The sequence below is a fragment of the Ammodytes marinus genome (genome assembly GCF_949987685.1).
Source record: "Ammodytes marinus genome assembly, chromosome: 2".
NCBI classification, from domain to species: Eukaryota; Metazoa; Chordata; class Actinopteri; order Uranoscopiformes; family Ammodytidae; genus Ammodytes; species Ammodytes marinus.
The window spans coordinates 30,700,965-30,724,926 of NC_137231.1; the positions used below are offsets into that span (position 1 = coordinate 30,700,965).

The following is a 23,962-nucleotide window of genomic DNA, read 5'->3' on the forward strand; positions in this document are numbered from 1 at the left end:
TACATCATGCTAAACTAAGATGGTGAACATAAGCATTAGCAACATAGCGCTTCACAAAATTATTAGCATGACTTCAGTATCGATAGTGCACAATTGGCAAAGCTCATAGTGACTACTTGTATGAAACTTGTTATATATATAATAACATATATATATGTTTTTTTTTCGGAATACTAAATAAAAAAATTATCTTTCTCATCAAATTATTAAAAAGCAGAAAACATTTTAATAAAATGGAACACAGTACAAACAGCCAGCTAATACAGTCAAACTCATCCAGATCGTTCACATAAGGAAAAAAGATCACATAAAAACGACAAACATGTGTGTGTGTGTGTGTAGTGACAGGCAATGTATATGCTGAAGAGGCCATATCAAAGTCAACGTAGATGCACCAAGTAGATAAACAGAAGGATGAATGGATGGATGGATAAATGAACAGATCAGGGGTTGAGTTGGGGAGGGGAGGTTGGGGTAATGTTTCACGCTGCCGACCGTCGGCGGATGACAAACGCTCCCCTCTGCAGCTGGCCCAGGTAGATCCTCATCTTTGTACTGTCACTCGTCTTCCTCACCCAAATCTGGAGAACAAAAGAATGGAGACAGTGACTCGTAAGTGATACGTTCCAAAGAAGCTGTTACTGATAAGACACAACAATATAAACCAACAGTATCTATCATGGGCCAGATGGGAAGGAGACAAAACAAAGTTTATGGTTTTGATTATTTAGCCATAAAACAAAAAACATTATTTAATCCAGTGCAACAGTGAGCCTCAATGATTTGTTTTAAAACGCTTTGGGACAATAACAGAGCTATATGAATGGCACAGAGGGCTACAACTTATGAGTAGGTTCAATTAATTGTTCTTTCCATGGGATTTGTTGACAAGATTTTTAATTTTTTTGGAATATCACTAGCCTCATCCTTAAAGCAGTAATCGTACATGTGACAGGTGCTGAATGGGAACTAACGCTCACCTCATTGGTCCCCACTGAACTGATGACACAGCTAATCTTTGTGTTGTCCTTTGACTCCAGGTAGATGGCCTGACTCTTGTGGTACCTGTGAGAATTAAAAAGAGTTCAAGGTGAGGTACAGGGTATAGGTAGGGTACAGCTAGGAGACTCCTTAATTAAACATAATAACACCCCCCCTACAGATGACACTAAATACATAATTGGACTGGAAAGTCAGAACAAATAGTCGGTTTCAAAACTGTCAGAGGACAGAACAAACCCGGGGGAAGACACTGACAACTGAAAGCATTTGATCATTAAAGGCCTTGCTGTAGAATAATGACGCATGCGTTTCCCTGCAGCTCTTTGAGAAGACAAGATTCCGGTGGTGGAGTCTTCTTTCACAATGAATAACTGAAGCCTTTTACATTGAAAACAAAAGCGCACACACCTCACAGCTGGCTCCTCTCAACTTTCCTTTTGTCTAAATCAGACAGAATTCTCTTATTTTACCTCTCTTCAAATGAACCTCTGTTCTGACACACACATCTGACGCATAGCTTTGGTCTAGTAGTCATTGGGTTTTCAGTGGTTCCTATGAAATATCTCTTTTCCATATTCTAGACAAAAAGAGGCTGCCATTAAAAAGTGGTTATGAAACGGTTCTTTTGAAGGCCAACTTAACACCAGAGCCATCAAACCTGTGGCAATGTGGCCCTCTAGTGGTGACACAGAGTCAGAGAGAAACACTGAAATGTCATAGTTTTCTAGGATGGACCTCCAAACGCACCATCTCTTGTCGTAGTAAAGTTTGCCCTCCTCGATGCGGGCCTCGTAGCGCTGGGAGGGGTTCTCCATGGGAGCTGTGGGGACGTGCTCCGGAGTCGTGGGAGACACTGAAGAGAGAGGAACACCTGATGAGTAAACCTTAATTAGTGTCAGGTTTCAATACGTGGTTTTGGAAATTTTGGGGATGGAGATGGTGGCCTATGAAGTTACAACATGCAGCACCCTGTAGCTTATCTCAACGTATAGACTGGAATCTGCCCACAAGCTCACTAAATAACACAATACTGTATATTTAATACATGCAAAAGCTGAAGTGAAAATGATGTTGCAGTGGTATGTGCAGGTTATACAGTGTCAGACTATTTGTTGACTGGGAGACTTCCTCAAGACAAAAACTCAGGAAGTTACCGCAAATTATAATAAACAGTCCAGATTTAGATACATTCCGACCAAACCAGGCTAGCCTTTTCTCCCCCGCAGTTTCCAGTCGTTTAGGCTAATCTAAGCTGTCTGTAGTTTTCATTGTTAGCCAACAGGAATGAGCGCTGTCTATTTTCTTATCTAGTTCAGCAAAATAAAGCATATAACATGATGGGAACTCATTGTGCATGTGAAGTGAAATTTGACTTCAAAAAGAAAGCATTGACATACCTGGTCGTTTGGGTGATTTAAGCTGTAAAAATGAGGAACACTTTTTTCAGGTTAAATATTTCGAAAAAGTCAGCTTTAAAATGGAAATGTCATAACATGGAGGAATTCAGAAACACTTACCTTATTAAGTGTTCTTAAATCTTCCATTATCTGATCGTCTGTTAACAAGTAATTTAGCTGAGGTTTGAAGAGTTAAGGAAAGCATTTCTTTTTAAACACAGCTCAGCCGAGGAATTCAGCAAGTTTCACAGGCGAACTCTGACTGAAGACCTATCTGGACAAAGTACATATAATTCTGAATATTTAACCTCTCGCATATTTGGCTAAAGAGACAGCTAAGTGTAGCCAATCAGACATTGCAAGGTTATGTGAAGGATATCTGGTGCAGGTTTTCTCCGTTTGTCCGGTATAGGGACTGGATCGTTGGGCCGTCTCCTCAGCTTCCGCGTCATGATAGGTTTTACCTCCATCGAGTCTATGCATGAAAAACATAACCAAACTCAGATCCAACAAACAAAAGTGTTCAAATTTTACAAAAATCTCAACATCAAAAACAACTTCCCTCACAGACAATTGAAAAAAATAAAATTTAGCAAAAACTTAAAAATTGATTGTATCCGACAGTCCTACTTTAAATCACACAACTTTATATTAGAAACTTCTACTACCACCGACATACTTTTTTTTTAAACCCCAATTTCTCTGTCATCTCCGAGGCAAGTCCCTGATTAATAGCCCTGTTCCGGCTCCCTTACCGCCTGTCAGCTCCATTGTTAATTTTTCGTTCTCGATCATCTTTTTCTTTTCCTCCAGCTCTGCGATTAGGTTTTCCTTCAGTTCAACCTTTTTATCGTCAAACTCCTTCACCGCCGCCTTCTTCTCCTTGATGTAGTTCCTCTCCACCTGCTCTGTCTGCGGAAGGTTGAGAGATGGAAAATTGGGGGGGAAAAAAAGGAGTGGATGTTATCCTTGTAATATCAAAAATTTAGTAAAATAAGAGTATATTCAGTATAAACTACATCAGTAGATAACTTACACTCACCTCAAGCTGGAGAAACAGATCTGTAAAGGAGGAGAAAAACACGACTGGTCAGTTCAATGTCTTTATACATGAACTATTAGATCTAACTGTTTTCAACGATACTAATATCTTTAGCGAGTGTATATAAACTAAAAAAAACAAGGGCGGAAAAATTCCCCCAGTAATTAAGAATGCTTTTGGCAGTGTTATGTTCAATTGACTTATTCATGAATGCAACTACTGTCCTCCACTGGGGCTATTGTTGGTCAATTACCAGAGCCTGTGAGCCAGAGCTGATGGCACAAAAGCCACGAGTCAGAGAAAAATAAACAGTTTTAATTCAAACAGTCAACTGGTGGAAGATGGACCGACAGGTTGGGAGAAGGGGATAGGAAGACAGCTCAGTCCTTTTCATAACAATTCAGGTTTACGTTCCTGTAAGTTATCTACATTATGAGGTCTTTAACTGGGTATACACACGTTTTAAATCACCCTTTGTGTGCATCCAAAATGTACAACAATTAAGTTCACAATTGATAGTTCAATTGTCCACTTGTAACATTGTTGTAAACAAAAACAAAAAACTTTCTGCTGGGTCCATTGACAGTTAAAATAAAGTTTTATTTCAACCAAAATAATGGCTGCATCATGTTCAGTACTTACTTAAACAGAAAGCACAGCAAAGGAAAGACTGTGGGTCAGGACGACGGTCAACAACAACATGTGAAAATACTAATGAAGAAGGCATCATGTGGGAAACCAGCGGTCTAACTGATTAAACAATAAAACCAAAATTCCAGGCATGCTAGAGATTGAATTAAATAATTGTTCATTGAAAAATGTATCTGGGTTAGAACAATCATCATCTCATCTTGCCTGCATTTCGGAGTCTTTCTTTATACTGCTGGTCCAGCTTCTTCATCCTCTTCTGATACTCCTGCAGTGTTCCTGCAAAGAGAAAGCATAGTTCACATTATGAAGATATTCCAATAGAAACTTTATTATTAAATGCTGTCATCAATATTCATTGAGAACTTAGCAACATCTTGTTATCCTATACCTACACATATCACCCACCCACAGTTTAGACTATAGAACACCGACATTGCAGCTGAAATTTTAATTTACAAAGAGCCCACAAAATGTCACTGGACAGTTTCTAAAGTCATCATAAGTCAGAGCAATTAAAGTTCAAATGACAGCTGACGGTGCTACAGTACCTTGCAACAGTCGGAAACAGCTTGTATCAGTATATAACAGACATACCTTATAATGAGCCGTTTATAGTGGTGGACTTTTGGCTACAAAGAGAAACCAGCTGAGCAAGTGGTGATAACTCATGACTGCAACAGTGGCAAGACTTTTAAACTGCCTCCAAAGCAAGATGATGTAATCCCGACATAATGAGTAAGCCGAGGCCAGTCAAAAAACGTGGCTGTGTCCTCCAACAAAAAACTCCAATGAATATGAATCCCACCCACGCTGAAACAAATCCCATCCAACAAGATAAAGAGCAGTCAGTCAGTCATTCACATTTGGAAAATTCCTGACACACTTTCTAGTCACAAAAAAGAAGAAGCGGTTACCTTCTTGTAACTGCGTCAACTGTCTTTTGAGAGAGGCCAGTTTGTCTTGGTACATTCTGCAATGAAACAAAACAAGCGCTAATATCACATTCAGTGCAAACATTCACCTTCAGATGGCTTTTATTGAAAAAGGTATAAAAAAACAGCTGATCGGCGGTTGGTACAACACTTACTGCTCTTTGATTTCAACATAGTCGTCCTCGTCATGCTTGGCGAGGTCCGTTTCGCTGGCATCTTCTGTGTCTGCAAAAGGGCATGATAGGAGAAAAAAAAACATGTATAAAAAAAACATTCATAACTCACCGTCTTAAAACCCCACAACATGTCATCATTTCAGCAAATTATAATATACTTATAACAAGGTAAAAATAAGGAGTACAAATATAATATCAAAGAGACCTATACATAACAGCAACAATAAACATAAATGTAGCAGTGTAACAAGAGTAGTTGCATAGTTCCATTGACAGAGAGACAGACAGATCTGCGCAGATCAAAAGACGTGCGTGGCACTGGTAAGGTAATGGTGAACTCTGTTTGGTAATGCCCTCAAATGTGTTAGATTATGAAACCTGGGGGGAAAAATACAAATTTGCCATGAAATATCATACGCACGTATTGTTCACTGTATAATACTGTATCGACTTTTGCTAGGGGGAGAAAGTTCAGCTCGACAAAGCTAAGGTTTTGGGAATGTAATCCAATGTCATTAATATAACGATCGATAGCAATATAGCTCTATTACTTTGAGTGTCAAGCATTTGCCGCATGGTTGGGATTAATCAGCAAAGGTCCCACTGCTAACTTGGTCGTGCTGTCAGTCCGAAGACAAACTCTCCAAAGGCAAAGCTGGCATGTTCTTGCGATGTGGCAAAAACTTGTGTGGGAGAACCCACCGGCCGAACACTGAGCACAAGAGAGTTATGGTAAGGCCTTGTTAACTCGGTGTGTTAAAGCTGACACAGCAGCTTTCATTTTCGGTTAGCATTACTGCGCTAGCTTAAGTTAGCACAGTTTTAAAAAAGAAAATAGAAACCCCGATTGTAGAGCGTACGCAGTTTAAACACAACACAACCCCCGGGGACGAGCTAACAAACTAAAGTCAGCTGTTCGCGTATTGAAGTCAACGTCGTGGGGGTAAACTTAGCTGACCTTGTAGTGCTGTCATCGCCTTGGTTGCCTCTTGTCTTTTGCTTTCTTTCGTCCTGTCTCAGTGGATAGTGTGAAAAGGTGCAGCGCAGTGGACACAGCCTGCCTGACTGCAGACCTGTCAATGATCCGGGCTAACACTACGTAGTAAGCTAGCTGGCTAATTGACGCTATGTGCCCCATTTGACGTATAATTTATTAAAATGTGTTGTAGTGCCAGTCGGGCTGAAACATGCCTTAAGGTAGCTTCACTTAACTAAACAATTTTAGCCCAATACTATCGAGCCAACCTGGGAAATAAAGCTGTTGTTCAAGCGTTACCGTTATACTTGAAACGGTAGCTAGTTAGCATGTAAACAAAGTCGAGTTAAATCGTTGGTGATACTGTTGGTTAATTTCCTCCCCACAATAGAAACTTTCAGAAAGTGTTTAGCGTTTTTTGTGGGTTTTTACCACATCACCTGCTGCTTATAAAGTATGCATTTCCCTGTCGGTAGTCCAGCGGCTAACTTGTTGCTAAGCTAACTACGTGTGGCTGATGCTTTTCCGTGCGTTTGGTGCAGGCAGTTACATTTTAGCTACGGAAGTGCTAAAAATAAAAAATAAAATATCTGATACACGAGAAAATTATCCTCACTGGAGTGTAGTCGGCACGCCACTTTAAACGATGCATTTAAATAATCTAGCTAGATGTTTGCGATTATCGCGCGTTTCCGTCAATTTTCCAACAATTAGACCGAGCCTGAGATTTTTGGGTCAATTGTTTTTTGTTATGTTACCTTCTTCTGAGTCTCTCCCCCTGAAACTTCGATCGTCGTCGTCGTCCACGCTGTCAAGTTCTTCCTCGTCGTTGTAATAATCCACCATTGGCGATAACAAAGTCGAAGCCATTTATATTTGCTTTGGAAAAATGTAAACAAACACAAAATAAACAATCGATCCGTGTTTTGCAGCTTCGCTTGGAGCAGCGCCTACAACCGGGCGGACCTCTGCGCGCCAAGCTGCCCGACCTTATGCCTGTATGCAATGTCTGTACTATTCACGTTTACATTTAAATGACATGTTTAATCAGACTTTCACAATATGCATATTAATATGGGAGGTAAGTGCAAATAATCAGGGATAATGATATACACACATTGGAATATACGGTAACATATTTAAATAGGCATATTTCCGAACACAAAAAGTTGTGGGCCCTCTTTGTTTTGGCTCCCTCTCATCAAGAAAGTGAAATCCACGGTTTTTTATTAATGTATCCATCACCGCTGAAGATATGCTGTGTTCCAGTGTTTAAACATTCTTTATCTAGGGGTAAACCGAAACTGTTTATCCTGTATATTAATGATATCTGTAATGTTTCCAATGTCTTGAGGTTGGTTCTATTTGCTGATGACACTAATATGTTCTGTTCTGGGGAGAATTTAAAACAACTAGAAGAAATCATCAATAAGGAAATGAGCAAAATAAAAACATGGTTTGATAAAAACAAACTATCATTAAACTTAAGCAAAACAAAAATAATGTCATTTGGTAACTATAGAATGAACACGCAAATAAATATCAATATAAATGGAGTTGAAATTGAAAGAGTTTACGAAAATAAATTTCTTGGGGTTATAATAGATGATAGATTCAGTTGGAAATCACACATTACACACGTACAATCAACACTATCAAGAAGCATTTATGTATTAAACAAAGTAAAACAGGTTCTAGATCAAAAATCACTCCGTATTCTCTACTGTTCACTAGTCTTACCATACCTCAGTTACTGTACAGAAGTCTGGGGCAACACGTACAAAACGTCATTACATTCACTTACTATTCTCCAAAAAAAAGCAATCCGCATTATTCACAATGTGAGATATCTGGATCATACTAACCCATTATTCATATGGTCAAAATTATTAAAATTCACAGATCTGGTGGAATTTAAAACTGCACAGATAATGTTTAAGGCTAAAATCAACATATTACCCTTAAATATACAAAAATTATTCAGTGATCGTGAGGGGGGTTATAATTTAAGGGGAAAATTAAATTTCAAAGTGAACAGCGTCCGTACGACCAGGAAAATGTTTTGCATTTCAATATGTGGTGTAAGACTATGGAACAGTTTGAGTGGGGAGATCAAGGAATGTCCAAACATTAACCAGTTTAAAATAAAATACAAAGAATTGATTTTCACAAGGTACAGGGATGAAGAAGGTGTTTAACATAGTGTATATGTTTACATGTATGTATATTTGTATATATTTGACGGTATTTATATAATATTGAATGTTTAATTAGATATTATTATTATTATTATAAGATTACTTGACAATCTTGTTAGATAAATACGACGATATTATTAGATAAATATGCAATTGGTAAGAAATTGTATCATATTGAAAACTAATATATATTAATATGTATTATTATTTTTCAATTATTATTACATCATTAATAAGGAAGCCAAATAGTCATTATAGATATATAAATCAGGGAGAAGGGGTGAGATTAAATAAGTTTTCTTCTTCTCACCCCTTTTCGAACAGGTAAAGCAAGTGTAAGACAGTTTATTTTCATTTGTGGTTTTCATTGTGTGTAAATATTACTTTATTGTAACTGTCCACTTGTTTCATTTATTTTATTGTTTATTATTGCTTTTTTATTTTTTATAATTTACTTGTTCGAAATAAAAAAAAATTCAATTCAATTCAATTCAATTCAACCCCATCGCTCGGAGGATATGCACCAGAATAGCTGCGAACGTCCTTAGCCCAACATATATTTAGCCATTCAACTGATTAATGATATTCTCTCCCATATGTTGATAGAAGTGCAGTTTCAAAGCTTTCACCACACTACTAAGTTCCGACCGTATGAGAGCTAGATATATACTTTCCGCCCTCGACTGATAGCTTATTGTTGCTCAAACGTACTGTGATGTATGAAATACTTTTCACCCGTGAGAATATTCACGAGTCTTTTACATGGTAGGATTATATAAGTAATATAGATGCACAGTTGTATATCATTTCTGTTTACTCTAGTGTCTGTGAATAAAAGGTTGTTTTATTTGTGGACAGACAGAGGGTTCTTACATGATAGTTATACATGGATCAGTCTTTGTCTAAGATTATTCCAATCTATCGTTATCATCAAACATATCGTAGACACAACTTGACTTTCAAACAGTTTGGAGACAATCAGCCTACATTATTGGTTCTATCTGGTCACTGTATACACAGACATGGAAATGGTTTTCAAGGCAATTTCCTCTATATAGCACATTTAAAACAGCAAGTTAAATCATAGTGTAAAATGAAAAGTCTTAGCACAACATTCAAAACAATGAGCAAATAACTTGTGCATCCAGCTCATTAGTTCTGAGTATTGTTCTGTGACTTGATTATCTGGTGGAAATTAAAAGCACACAAAACACAGTCCACAAAAGGAATTCTTGGAAAAAGCAGGTTTACTTATTATAGTCAAGTAAAACATATGAAAAAAACAATATCAAATAATTTGAAGAATACCAAAATATATTATTTTAGGTTATGTTTTATCATTGAAAAAAACACAACACTCACCTAAAGGTTTATTTTAAAGATTAAATAAACTTTAATGCAACTTGACCAACAGGAATGTAGCAATGGCAAATATGTATCTTCAGTAAATAAACAACTTTGGAGTGGAGGTATAAATCTATGGTTTCTATTGTATATAATAATCTTCAATGATTTTTTCAAGTTTGAGATTTGAGTCAAGCTTTTCCCCCAAGAGCTGCATATATGTGTATCCTCAGCCCTATCAGTTCTTCTGTGTTCTCACCATGAACCACTAGAACTGAAACGACCCCCACAACTGGATAATTCTTGTTTGACACTTAATACGTCAAAAACAGTTTGCATGTATTTCACTATACGCAAAAAGACCACTCAAGAGCCAGACATATTTGTTAAGGGAGAAAGGCTCAAGGTAGTAGAGGATTTTAAATACTTAGGGGTCATTGTTGACTCCCATTTAAGTTTTAAAAAACATATTAAAAAGGTCAATGGTCGAGTTAAAATGAACCTCGTACATTTTAAGATAATAAGGAATCAGTTGACCACAGAGGCAGCGAAACTTTACTTCCACTCAATGATTTTAACTCACATCTCATATTGCTTGACCACCTGGTCCCAAGCAAATACAACTGCCCTGTCACTGATTCGCAAATCCTATAAAAAGGCTCTTAAAATTCTGGACAAAAAATCTAATTTATACCATCACTGTCCCATCATACAGAAGTATGGTTTATTTAGTCTGGACAATTTTATTTCTTTTTCAAACTGCTGTTTATTTTTTAAAATTGTAAATGATCTTGCTCCCCCCCTCTTAAGAAATTTGTGAGTCTGAGTAGAGCAGAAAACAACACAAGAGCATCATCTAGAGGGGACTCATTAAGTGTGTTTAGAAGGACCACTTTTGGTCAAAGTGCCTTTTCTGTAAAAACAACAGGGCTATGGAACAGTATTCCTGTAGGTATTAGGCAAAGCAACACACTCAGTAGTTTTAAATCAGGTCTCAAGAAATGGCTAAAAACAAGGCAGCGATGTGAACATTTTTAGTCATTTATCTCATGTTTGGTGTTTTATGTTTACTTTATTATACATCTTGTTTTGGTGTATTCTTTTAACTAGATAGGCCTTCTTGGTCATGCAATATTGTGAGCCTATATTTGCACATTGGGCACCTTTTAATTGTATTATCAAATTCTTGTATTATTATTCATTTTAATCCTTTTTGTTTTTAGTTTAACACCAATTCCTGTCCAGGGACTACAGACGAAAATTAGCCATGTGGCTATAATCTGGCTCAATTGTATATTGTGCACTGTCCCTGCTAAATAAACAATAAATGAAATGAAATTAAACTTTAGTGAATACAAGGCTACTTGAGAGTATGCCATCTCTTGTGTTTTGACAAATCAGACGAACTAACAAATCTTTTTCCACAGATCTTGCAGATGTACGGCTTTTCACCTGTGTGGGCTCTTCTCATGTGGATTTTCAAGTGAGCAGTTTGCCGAAAAGCTTTCCCACATGTTGTGCAAGTATACGGCTTCACACCTGTATGGATGGTCATGTGCCTGCTCAATGATCGCTGGTGACTAAATGTTTTCCCACATGTATTGCAAGTAAACGGCTTCTCACCTGTATGGATGGTCATGTGTGAGTTCAATGTATCTTTTTGACTAAATGTTTTACCGCATGTCTTGCAAAGGAACGGCTTCACACCTGTATGGATGATCATGTGTCTCTTGAATTCTGACTTAAACAGAAAACCTTTCCCACAAGTGTCACATTTCAAAGACTTTTCACCTGTGTGAGCATTGTTACTTTGACTTTCCTTTTTGCGTCGTCTCTTCTTCCGTTCAGGCTGTGTGTGTCTAGTCAAACCTGAGTCTCCATCTTTGCCTCCTTTGTGATCTTGGCTCTCAGCTAAATGAGAGTTGTTGGGGAGGAGCTGCTGGTCCCTGTTTGCTTCTGATACCACAGAGCTTATAACTGGCATTTTGACTACAGCCTGTTTCTCTGGTTCACGTAGAGTGTTTCCAGCATTCAGGTACATAGTCTGATCTTCACTGTGGTCACTTTCCTCATTAGTAGGAGTCAACATAAAGGCCTCAGTCTCCTGCTTCAGTCCAAGCTGCTCTCCCTCCTGACTGCTGCAGAGTTCCTCCTGTTCCTCTTTAATCTGTGGAGGCTCTGGCTCCTCTTGGTCCAGACTGGAGTTCCTCTCCTGAACACAGAGCTGCTGGTCAGCGAGAACCTCCTCCTCCTCCGTACAGACATGTTGCTGTGGGAGCTCTGGAGGGACAGAGGACAAAGGGATATGATACTACTGTGATGGTGTCATGAGAGGAAGACAGTAGCAATGTGTATTTAATAGGGCTGTCAAGCGATTCAAAATTTTTATCTAATTAATTACAGGCTCTGTGATTAATTCATCTAAATTAATCGCATACTTTTATGATACTTTTATGCCTGTTTATAAACGGCTGAATAGCCTACTACAGTTTCTCTCTCTCTCTCCGTCTCTCTTAACTTCTGTCTCCTCCCCTCAGTCAGGTTTCGAACTAGCGCCAAATTGTTTCAAAAAAACAAGCAGACTAAATGACGACTTTCCATCTCCCACAACTGAGCCGATTCATTCACCATCGTCGTACTACTCATAGGCAAAAATATTGACACACACACACATACACACACGGGGCGGGTGTTCGTTTATACAGAGACAAGACAGCTAGCAAACAAGATTGAGACACACGGGGGAAGATTGAGAGACACTATTTTGAACCTACATTGTTGCACCCACTAAATCAATAATGCACAGACACTGCGGAGAATAAAGTAAGATGTCTTCCTACCTTCATGCTTATTTGCCCGAAGCATCCCATAAACCGTCCATCGAGCGCGCCTCTCGCCCCCTTTCCCCTGCGGGCCGTGTAAGCAATTGGCTACAGGCCGCGCAGCACTTTTGCACCATGTCAAAGTGCATTATAGAAGTGCGATTAATCTGCGTTAATTTTTCTGTGATTAATTAATCGAAATTAACGCGTTAATTTGACAGCCCTAGTATTTAATCAATTGGGATGAAATATTTAACCTTCCACCAGTGTTAACTTCCCGTTACCATCTCTTGTGTTAATGGGTCGGTTTTGACCCGTGTCTGAAATCAACTGCACAAAAACCTAAAAACAATGATCTATCATCCAATTTGTTTCTCATCTCTTGGTTACCTTGTTAGGATTCCATATCCATGAAATTATTGTTTTTTAAATATTTTCGGTGTAGGCCGCTGGGCCTTTTTTTGTCAGTATGCCCCTCAATTTCAATTAAAAAAAATGTAAAATGAAAAATCAAGAGAATCATATAAATAAATATGTTGTTGTTGTGTTATCTGAGGGGTAGGAGAACACATTTCTTAACTAAATTAGTTTTATTTTTTTTTCATATTAATTTATTGACTATAGTAACATCTACGGTGGTACTGGTAAATTTCGATCCATATTTATTTCAGAAAAGAGCAAAAAGCCTATTATTTCAGAAATATACAAACACACAATGAAAACCAGAACAAGTCATAACACAAAATAAAGATTTGTAAGGTCAAACAAACAATAAGCAATCAACAAATCAAACCAATCAAAATCAATTACTAGTTTCAAAACTAGTAAAAAAAAACTAGTAAAAGTCTCTGTGTGCATGTGTATGTTGTGATCAGATGTGGGGCAAAAAGCAACACTTTTAGTGTTCTTTGCAGAGATATATCTTGCAGGTGAAGCACAATACGTTTGTCTTTCTGTCCTTAGTGCTTCGGCAGACCTGACACCTCTTTCTTTTATTATCAGGTGGCCATTTTCACCAAACACACGTGATTGGGAGAGGAGCTGGCTGTCATTAGGCTCGTTCGACCTGTCGCCGTCTTGCTAAGACCTGCGCAATTATGACGCTCGTCTTGCTGAGCGCACTGCATTATGGTTAGACTTTTTGTCCCACTTGCACCAGGGCCCCAGGACACTGCCTTTTCCGAGCAACCAGCATGGACTAGTGGCCAACCCATTAGTACTGCATGCTGTGAATGGGAGCTTATTTTCCATGAAAGCCCTAAGGCAGATTTTCCCGTCCACACCAATACAAGCGGCGAACAAGATTGTGTCGCCGCAAAATTTTTCTGGATATCAATCATAGGCTCAAACTTATCTTTAGACCATATACTATTAAACCTGAAGTTTTTTCATTTCAAAACGCCACATCAAGCGTTTTATTAGCCCAACGGCTTTTAACGGCTTTCAGTTTGTTTTCGAGGGAGGAGGAGGGAGTGGGCAGCCCGCTACGCTTGCCGCCCGTTGCCGCCCCCTCTTTCTTGATAGGTCGATGGCGCCACTACGTCATACACTCGGGCGTGCCAGGGCTCTCATGAAAGCAATATGGCAGCTTCCTTGTTGCTTCTCTGCGCCAATGAGAAGCTTTCATAGGAATGAATGAGCGCCATTTTTCAATACGGTGTCCATTTCTTTATATGTCCATGACTTGCACCCGTGGCTGGCTGCGGCTCGGCTGCTTGAGACTTTGAAGTCCCGCGGTATCAAGACGGACACAGACACTGGAGCAAGTCGCTGCAGTTGCTCCCCACGGGCTGCGGGAGCGAAATGTCTGATGGGAAACGTCTTGCTGACAGGCGGAGCTGAGCGCTAATTGGGAGTTTAAACCTCGTGCCTTTGATGCGTTTCCCCAATTGGTTAGGCAAAAGTCTGACATCACCGCTCAAAATTAAATTACGATCCATTCTTTTTGATTTTAATTTATGTTTAATCATTAGGCCGCCACAATATGCATTTAAGCAGAAATGTACTTAATCAGAGTTAAACCTCTGAACCCTTGACATAGAAATAATTTGGATGTGTAACTCTCCTGTATAGATATATTTAAAAGTGAACACAAACTTGAGTCACATAAGATCTTGGTGAAGTGATTTTTATACCATTAAGATTAAATCATAGGCTTATTTCAAGTGATCTAAATGGTCTGGGGATTGTATTTTACATGTAGTGTTGCAAAGCCAGACCAAAACTACAACAAGTAGTTTGTTTGTTACACATCATAATACAGTTCATCATATCCATCTCTACAATAATAATAAGGGATCTTTTCTTAGACCTTCTTTATTTAGGCCGATCATATTCGTTATGTGAAGGGAGAAATACTAAACCTCCTTTATTTGGATTTGTAAATTATTCTTGTAAATTATTCTTTATCACTTAAAAGTAGGTGTTCTAGTAAAGTAACAAGAAAGATAAAGATGTGTGGGGAATGGGGATATTAGCTTATATCTCGTTTCTTGTTTTGAAAATGCCCCTCGCTTTTAAAGTGTTTACTCGTCTTTGTGTTGTGTTCTGCTTCTAATCGGTTGTAGCATGTGTGACTCTCCTGCGAATATGTTTCTAATAGGCCTTCAAAATAAAACTAGAAAACGAACTGCATCCGCAACAAGGACGCTACTTCCGACTCGGAGCTGTCCGGCTTCAGTCAGGCATTTTCGTCACTCCCCCGACTGCACTCGGCTACTCTCGTCTACTTTCCAGACGAGCTGAAAGTTAGGTCGAACGAGCCTATTGTGTTGGCTGACAGTGCACTTATGATTTCAGTTTTGGCTCTAATTATTGTCTTTTAAATCTTATTTTACAACAGGGTCAAAACCGACCCTGACACCACAAAGGTTATAATTTCCACCAGAGCATTTTATAATTAAGTGAAAAAAAAAGATTGTGTTGAAATAGAGGTTCCTGACAAAGTCAAAAGGGCTTGGTGCAATAAACATAGGGCCAGTTTCACAGACATGGATTTAGCCTAGTCCTGGACTTAATAGAATTTTGAATGGAAATTGTCCATTGAAAGTACAATTTAGTCCAGAACTAGGCTTAATCCATGTTTGTGAAATGTATGTGGTTCTTTCATGCATTTGAAATCCAAAACGGGTCGGTGGTGACCCTACCACAAGAGGAAGGTTAAGCCAAAGTATGCATTTATTATTATCAAAATAACTCAGTGTTCCTCACCTATCCGGTGTAACTTTATTTCAGGTTTCCAAGTGATATCCAGCAGTATGCGCTGACGATCTATCTCTTCCTGGAACTCGACAACAGTTTTTTGAAAAACTCCGAATATTTCTTCAGCAGCAGAAGTGAGGCGCTGGTTGACAAACTCTCTAAAACTCTCAGTTGAAGGCATTTTCCCTTAGTAACAGATTAAACTGTGAGCCGCCACTACAATATCGTCCTCGAGCTCAATCAATAAGCTACTGTAGCTCCTTTGCTAACGCTACGAGCGCCTGTGTTGTTTACTTCCGCTGGATGTTACACTGATAAGTTCCGACAGTACGAGAGCTGGAGATTTACTTTCCGCCTTCAACTGATAGCCTACGGTTGCTCAAACATACTCTCAGACTGTAACGCATGAAAATAATTGACTTCGAATTTAAAAGAAAATCCCACGTGTCGTATAAGGGCCCGTGTCCACCTAACGCCTTTTTCCCACCGCAAGCGCCTTTTTTCAATTGATTCCCAATGAGAAGCGGCCGCCTCGGGAAAAGGCGGCCGCTCTGAGAAAAGGCGCAGCGCCCAGCGGTTTTTTTCGAGCGCTTTTTGTCTTTTTGTGCGGCCGCTTCGAGATTTGCAAGTTGAAAAAAGTTTAACTTTTCAGAAAGGCGGTGGGGACGTCACCGCCGCTTTTTTCAAAGGGCCAATCAGATAGTAGATCGTCGGGACTCGTCGCCTTGGCAACAAAGAAGACGGAAGAGAAACTGCTTTTTCCGTCTCTGTTTACCCGAAACTGTACGAAAATAGTGACTTAAAATGACCAGAACAGAGGGAGGCGAGCCTGTTTGTGGGAGCAGATTAGGCGAACACTTGATTCTCTGTATTTTTTATCTCCTACGGATCGTTTCATGCGCACACATCAGCCTACAACTTGCTCCGTGTGTGTTTGCAGGAGCCGCGATAACTCCTTATCCAAACAGAGGATGGTGGAAAGTATTCTCTGTTTCATAAGACTACTCATATTAAAATGTAACGATTTAAATAGAAAACAGCAAACCTAAACAGTTAAACCAGTGTTGATAGGTCTGACTGACAGGTGACGATCAGCATTTTCTCTCCCCCGATCACAGCACTCTCTCTCCCAGCTCATAAAACGCTTGAAAAAAGCGGTCGAAAAAACCGGTTGTAAAAAACGCTCAGTAGACACACTCCCGAGCGCACAGCCAGCGTTTAACGCTGGAAAAAGGCGTTAGGTGGACACGGGCCCTAAGGAATGTATCATTATCTTTTGTGAGGTCTCTGCTGGGACGATTCTGGATTTCTAGCTGAGAGTGTCCTTGCTCTTTTAAATTGAAAATAATTAATTTGCATTTGGTTTAATCCAACGTGTTTTATTTAAATACTTTTGACCTATGAGAATATTCCATTGAGTACTTTACATGGTAGGATTATATAAGTAATGTAGGCTATCTTTATCACATTTACTCTGTTACTTAAACATTTCATATGGAATGAAAATATAGATCATGCACAGTTGTATATAACTTCTGTCTACTCTAGTGTCTGTGAATAAAAGGTTGTTTTATTTGTGGACAGACAGAGGATTCTTACATATGTCTTAATCTCCAGCTCTGTTTTTCACTCTGCTTTAAGGTTCATCACAGGAGATGTTTATGACACACACCATTGTCTTTTATATGAAAAGGTTGGGTGGTCCTCCCTTAAAGAGAGACGTGACGCACATTGGCATGTTTTTATTTACAAAGCCTTGACCGGGAAGCTTCCTCGTTATTTAACAGAAATGCTGCAAATCTCAGATGGGCTTTATCAGACCCGCTCCACTGACATGCATGCTTTATGTCCCACAAGCCCGGTCTGAGCTGGGAAAGACAGCTTTTAGCGTCAGTGCCCCTGACTCCTGGAACAATTTACAGCAACAAATTAAACTAAATAACTTCACATCCTTTAACCAATTAAAACAAACTATCTTAAATCTGCCAAACTCTACCTGTAACTGTTTTAATTAGGCTATATTGTACTTTCACCCATTTCATTTTAATTGCTGCCACTTAATCTTCACCACTGTGTAAATGTTTCAATTGTTTTTCTCTTCACCTGTTGTTGTGTATTTGATGTATTTGCGTTGAATATTGTTTATGTATTGTTGTTTTTCCTTTGAATTTGTTTGAACTCGACGTCATTGAAAATGAGGGTCACCCCTCAATTGGTCTCTCGAGGATAAATAAAAGTTAAATTAAAAAATTTAAATTAAACATGATAATTATACATGGATCAGTCTTTGTCTAAGATGATTCCAATCTATCATTATCATCAAACATATCGTAGGCGCAACTTGACTTTCAAACAGTTTGGAGACAATCAGCCTAAATTGTAAGTTATATCTGGTCACTGCATACACAGACATGGAAATGCTTTTCAAGGAAATGTCCTCTATATAGCACATTTAAAACAGCAAGGCAAATCATATTGTAAAATGAAAAGTCTTAGCACACCATTCAAAACAATGAGCTAATAAGTAGTGCATCCAGCTCATTAGTTCTGAGTATTGTTCTGTAACTTGATTATCTGGTGGAAATTGAAAGCACACAAAACGCAGTCCACAAAAGGAATTCTTGGAAATAGCAGGTTTACTTATTATAGTCAAGTACAAAATATGAAAAAACGATATAAAATAATCTTAACAATACCAAAATATATTAATTGAGGTTATTTTTGGTCATTGAAAAAAACACACCACTCAGAGACTAACAGACCATTAAATAAACTGTAATGCAACTTGACCAGCTTGAATATCCAACACTATATAATTCATGACCAATTAATTAAGCTAAAATACATGTTTCTAACTGAAATATGTTCGGAAACTTCACATTAAATTAATGACATCATCTTTACAGAAAACATTTTGCAATTCACTTACAGGGATGTAGTAATGGCAAACATGTATCTTCAGTAAATAAACAAGTCTGGACTGGAGGTATAACTCTATGGTTTCTATTGTATATAATAATCTTCAATGATTTTTTCAAGTTTGAGATTTGAGTCAAGCTTTTCCCCCAAGAGCTGCATATATGTGTATCCTCAACCCTATCAGTTCTTGTGTGTTCTCACCATGAACCACTAGAACTGAAACGACCCCCACAACTTTAGTGAATACAAGGCTACTTGACAGTATGACATCTCTTGTGATGTGACAAATTAGACGAATCAACAAATCTTTTCTCACAGATCTTGCAGACGTACGGCTTCTCACCCGTGTGGACTCTTATGTGGATTTTCAAGTGACCAGTACGCCGAAACGCTCTCCCGCATGTCTTGCAAGTGTACTTCTTCACACCTGTGTGGATGGTCATGTGCATGTTCAATGAATACTGGTAACTAAACGTTTTCCCGCAGGTCTTGCAAGTATATGACTTCTCACCTGTGTGTGTTGTCATGTGGACTTTCAATGAACTGAGGAGTCTGAAACCTTGCCCACATGTTGTGCAAGTATACGGCTTCACACCTGTATGGATGGTCATGTGTGAGTTCAATGTACCCTGTTGACTAAATGTTTTGCCGCATGTCTTACAAAGGAACGGCTTCTCACCTGTATGGATGATCATGTGCCTGTTCAATGTACCCTGTTGACTAAATGTTTTCCCGCATGTCTTGCAAAGGAACGGCTTCTCACCTGTATGGGTGATCATGTGTTTCTTGAATTCTAAATGAGAGTTGTTGGGGAGGAGCTGCTGGTCCCTGTTTGCTTCTGATACCACAGAGCTTATAACTGGCATTTTGACTACAGCCTGTTTCTCTGGTTCACGTAGAGTGTTTCCAGCATTCAGGTACATAGTCTGATCTTCACTGTGGTCACTTTCCTCATTAGTAGGAGTCAACATAAAGGCATCAGTCTCCTGCTTCAGTCCAAGCTGCTCTCCCTCCTGACTGCTGCAGAGTTCCTCCTGTTCCTCTTTAATCTGTGGAGGCTCTGGCTCCTCTTGGTCCAGACTGGAGTTCCTCTCCTGAACACAGAGCTGCTGGTCAGCGAGAACCTCCTCCTCCTCCGTACAGACATGTTGCTGTGGGAGCTCTGGAGGGACAGAGGACAAAGGGATATGATACTACTGTGATGGTATCATGAGAGGAAGACTGTAGCAATATGTATTTAATCAATTGGGATGATATATTTAACCTTCCTCCAGTGTTAACTTTCTGTTACCATCTCGCGGGCCAATGGCGGCCCGCGGAAGCATATCTGGCGGCCCGCATTGAATTATGAATTATAAAAAAAAAAAATTATCATATTTTTATTTTTATTTATTTTTATTGAAACGCACGGAGGGGATGCGTCCCCCGTAACAGTAAAAACAGTACAGGGGTCGAAACACTTAAATATCCCTCCTAATTGTTTGTATTCATTCCCCACTTATTAAACTTGCGAAGTTCGGCTGGCCTCTGCCTCTCATTGCAGACGGCTGGTCAGCCTCCCGCAGTGCAGCAGGCAGTGTAGTGGTCCCAATGTAAGTTGTTAGATAGTGAGCTTGTCAAGCCCAATACGATGCACTTTCTCACATTCAAGGTGAATTAGATTAGGTCAAGTGTCTAAGGATGGATGCTAACAGCCTAAAGTTTAGCTAACAAACTAACGTTAGCTAGCTGCTGATAGCCATGGAACTATCTGCCTAGTTGACTGCTGATAGCCCAGCCTGTTTATTTACAATGTAGTGTCATAATAGTTAACACTGCTGCTGCATCATGAGTAGTGAGTTCTACAAAAAAACACTCCAAAAGGTGATACGTTTTCAATGTGTAGAAAGTTTTGAACAATAAAGTAGAATAAATATTTGAATGCAATACAGAATGCCGCAGTGCCTTGATTTATATTCCATTAGATGTGTGTCAATGGGAGCGAGTTGTCTTTTCCTTAACATTTCCACCATAAATAAATATAGAAGACACAAATTACTGCATAAAAATTAACCAAAATGCACAAAATGAAGTGTTCGAACCTCAAATTTTTCTGGGGGACAACCCACAGACCCCCGCTTTTAATGTGTGTTCCCCAATGTTGAAATGAGACCTAGCCCTTCATTTATTACTTTAAATTTGTTAATTACACAGTATTGGATGCTGACCAATACATGTAAACTGTAAAGACGCAAAGACGCTGGCCATTGAAATTATTTCAGTTTTATATTTTTTTTTCCTTCGGCGGCCCTCGGTCGAATGTTGGGTTCCTAAATTGGCCCTCAGCTATCAAAAGTTTGAGAACCCCTGTGTTAACGGGTCGGTTCTGATCCGTGTCTGAAATCAACTGTAAAAAAAAATTAAAACAATTATCTATCACCCAATTTGTTTCTCATCGCTTGGTTACCTTGAAATTATTGTTTTTAATATTTATGGTTGTTGAGTCAAAAGTCAAGTAAGCTAAAGTCAAAAGAAATCATGACACCCGGAGGACAAGTGGGGTAGTGTATTGACTCCCTAGTAAGGAGAGGAAAATCCCCAAAACCAACTCCAGCTGATTAGCTGACTGAGATCACCTGCCTGCAGCTTTTTCAGCAGGATCACTCACTCTGCACTCAGTGGTGATTCAGACAACAAAGGAGAAAGAACTATCCAGCTTGGGTCAAACCATGAAAGGCTACTGGTATGGATGAACCAAAATTATATTGTGTTGAAATGTTAAACTGGATAAACTGGAGGTACATGGTAATCATATATTGTAAAGATTAAAACACTTAAGTTAAAGTTAATAACAATTATGAATTGAATAATAGATTATGTTAAAATATGACTAAACCATTTAAGAGATTTGTTTGTTGAACGTAATGATGGTTGTGCATTTCTGTTTGTGTTTGAAGGTTTTCAACCTAATAATTCCTGCCACAAGAAAATAAAAGTGAGAGAAGGAAAAGAGTTGTCCCATTGCTTTCTTCATGGTTGGCCAGGCCATTTTTCAAGTTTGGGCAGAAGCTGGACAAAGTAAATGTGGTAGCCGAATTCCCCGTCGCGACTAGGACAAAGGGTGAAGCCAGGACAATCATCATTGTGGTTCAAAGAGGTTTATTTCAGGAGATTTCCATCAGACATTTACAGAGGATTTCATGGAGCATCGAAGCAGCCTGAGGCCGCAATGGCACTGAAGTTGCTAGTTACAGGACCCGTTTATATCTGTGTGTGTGGGGTATCATGTGTCTTAATATCTGCAAATAGACATATCGTTTCATTGCTTGTGCAACACCAGTCAAACACACGTCCATCTAGGGATCTGACGTTAACCTTTAGAGTCTATCTGCTCAGCACTCTTGATGAATACCATTCAAATCTACCACATTCCTCCATTTAGAAGTAACTACTTCTACCAAAATCAGATGTAACCATACATATTTGAATGGCCTAACAGAAACCCCCAAGAAAACACAGAAACACTCTTTATGAGTAATGTAGGAGACAATGCATAGGTGTAACACATTACTGCAGCAAACTACATATGAATGGGACCAACAATGCAACTGCTTAAACACTGAACGAAGATAAAATGAGAATAGGGTGCGAGAGCCCTCTGCAGCCGAATCTCAAGAGTCTCAAATTCAGATATTTTTAGCCATGGTCAGCTTGCATGGGAAATGTAGTCCATCCAACTTTGGCACAGAGGATGACTCCTCCATTTGATAATTGGCAGACTCCGCCAGACGTGGAATTTGGTGGCCAGCGGCCCAGGAAAGTCCAAGCTGGCATGCGGTTGGTATGCGTTTAGCCATCTCCTCTATCAGCCATGACCACGGAATGCACTTGCGACAGCGCGGGGGCAGTACCCCGAGCAGTCAGCTTTCTTGATGACAGACATTGGTCTCCAATCTTTTTCCTCATTTTCTTAGCGTACAGAAAGCACAGAGCGACGTAACAAGCTCGAATCCAGTCCAGCCTTTTTCCCAAAGTCTTAGTCAATAAAACAAGCACACGGTTCTTTCATATAACAGTGGAACTACTGGATACCTGGCCATAACGGAGCCTCTGTGTTTAGTCCCCCAGCCCGGACGCTCACGCCGTGACCTTGAACTTGGCACAGAGCACTATCAGCCGTTTACACCTCATCTCCCGTAGCAGTTCTCAGTTATTTTTAGGTACTGGAACAGACATGAACCTTTCAACTTGAGCGTTCATCTGGGATTCCCACTTCGTTCTGCATTTCCTCTCATCAGATGATTTCCGTCCAAGTACAGGTAGATTACATTGTGTTCCTGTCATATCCGTTATCGTGACGCCAAATGTGGTACCCGAATTCCCCGTCGCGACTAGGACAAAGGGTGAAGCCAGGACAATCATCATTGTGGTTCAAAGAGGTTTATTTCAGGAGATTTCCATCAGACATTTACAGAGGATTTCATGGAGCATCGAAGCAGCCTGAGGCCGCAATGGCACTGAAGTTGCTAGTTACAGGACCCGTTTATATCTGTGTGTGTGGGGTATCATGTGTCTTAATATCTGCAAATAGACATATCGTTTCATTGCTTGTGCAACACCAGTCAAACACACGTCCATCTAGGGATCTGACGTTAACCTTTAGAGTCTATCTGCTCAGCACTCTTGATGAATACCATTCAAATCTACCACATAAACCCCATAATAACTTGTCAATGGTGTATGCGTCTGGGCCTTTTTTTGTCAGTATGCCCCTCAATTTCAATAAAAATAGATTGTAAAATGAACCTCAAGAGAATCATATGAATAAATATTTGGTTGTTGAGGGGTATGAGAATACATTTAACTAAATTTGTTTTCTTGGGACTGGGGCAAAGAAGGACAACTACCCCAAACATACAGCTAGATCTACAATGGAATGGTAAATCAAAGCATAGTCATGTGTTAGAAAGGCCTGGTTAATATCCAGACGTTAATCCAATAAAGAATATCTGCCAAGACTTGAAAATTGCTGTTCACACAGACGCTCCCCCTCCAATTTGATGCTCAAGCTATTTTGCAAAGAAGAATAGGCAAACATGTCAATATCTAGATGTGCCAAGCTGGTAGAGACATACACCCATATAATTGCAGCTGTATTTGCAGCAATAGGTGGTTCTACAAAGTATTGACTCTGGGGGGCTGAATACTTTTGCACGCCACACTTTTCAGTTTTTTATTTATTAAAAAAATAAAAACAAGGTATCATTTTGATTCCACTTCACAATTATGCTCACTTTGTGTTGGTTTATCACATACAATCCCA

At 39.3% G+C, this 23,962-nt stretch overlaps 3 protein-coding genes across 11 annotated transcripts in view; all 3 read right to left on the reverse strand.

Annotated features, from left to right (window-relative positions):
* Positions 1-203: 203 nt before the first annotated feature.
* On the reverse strand, positions 204-7,122 carry suds3 (SDS3 homolog, SIN3A corepressor complex component). Of its 9 annotated transcripts, none has more exons than XM_080042388.1 (12): positions 6,935-7,122; positions 5,180-5,249; positions 5,007-5,062; positions 4,297-4,368; positions 3,442-3,461; positions 3,155-3,311; positions 2,779-2,874; positions 2,520-2,581; positions 2,400-2,421; positions 1,750-1,855; positions 981-1,065; positions 204-581 (listed from the first exon to the last, which is right to left on the reverse strand). In XM_080042388.1, exons 1-12 carry the CDS (start codon positions 7,044-7,046, stop codon positions 483-485), a joined length of 957 nt encoding a protein of 318 aa, XP_079898514.1. In that variant the 5' UTR covers positions 7,047-7,122; the 3' UTR covers positions 204-482. The 9 variants fall into 9 exon arrangements, with proteins under 9 accessions (XP_079898514.1, XP_079898513.1, XP_079898515.1 ...); XM_080042387.1 differs by having other exon boundaries at positions 1,750-1,873; XM_080042389.1 differs by having other exon boundaries at positions 2,400-2,439.
* Positions 7,123-10,016: 2,894 nt separating this feature from the next.
* Positions 10,017-15,992, reverse strand: LOC307269302 (uncharacterized protein). Its single transcript, XM_080052234.1, has 2 exons — positions 15,751-15,992; positions 10,017-11,998 (listed from the first exon to the last, which is right to left on the reverse strand). Exons 1-2 carry the CDS (start codon positions 15,920-15,922, stop codon positions 11,079-11,081), a joined length of 1,092 nt encoding a protein of 363 aa, XP_079908360.1. The 5' UTR covers positions 15,923-15,992; the 3' UTR covers positions 10,017-11,078.
* A 2,476-nt stretch (positions 15,993-18,468) lies between these two features.
* Positions 18,469-23,962, reverse strand: part of LOC307256850 (uncharacterized protein) — a 29,324-nt gene continuing 23,830 nt past the window's right edge. The window contains exon 7 of the mRNA XM_080035962.1: positions 18,469-19,822. Within this exon, the coding sequence (XP_079892088.1) occupies positions 18,912-19,822 (911 nt within the window). The 3' untranslated portion in view covers positions 18,469-18,911. The remainder of the gene's footprint in view (positions 19,823-23,962) is intronic.

Coding starts and splice junctions, on each gene's coding strand:
- suds3 (XM_080042381.1), bottom strand. CDS start 7,046: ATGGCTTCGACTTTGTTATCGCCAATGGTGGATTATTACAACGACGAG. Junction 4,369..5,006: donor GTTGACGCAGTTACAAGAAG/GTAACCGCTTCT, acceptor TTCTCTTTGCAG/GAACACTGCAGGAGTATCAG. Junction 2,875..3,154: donor AACAATGGAGCTGACAGGCG/GTAAGGGAGCCG, acceptor TTTCATGCATAG/ACTCGATGGAGGTAAAACCT.
- LOC307269302 (XM_080052234.1), bottom strand. CDS start 15,922: ATGCCTTCAACTGAGAGTTTTAGAGAGTTTGTCAACCAGCGCCTCACT. Junction 11,999..15,750: donor AATAAAGTTACACCGGATAG/GTGAGGAACACT, acceptor CTGTCCCTCCAG/AGCTCCCACAGCAACATGTC.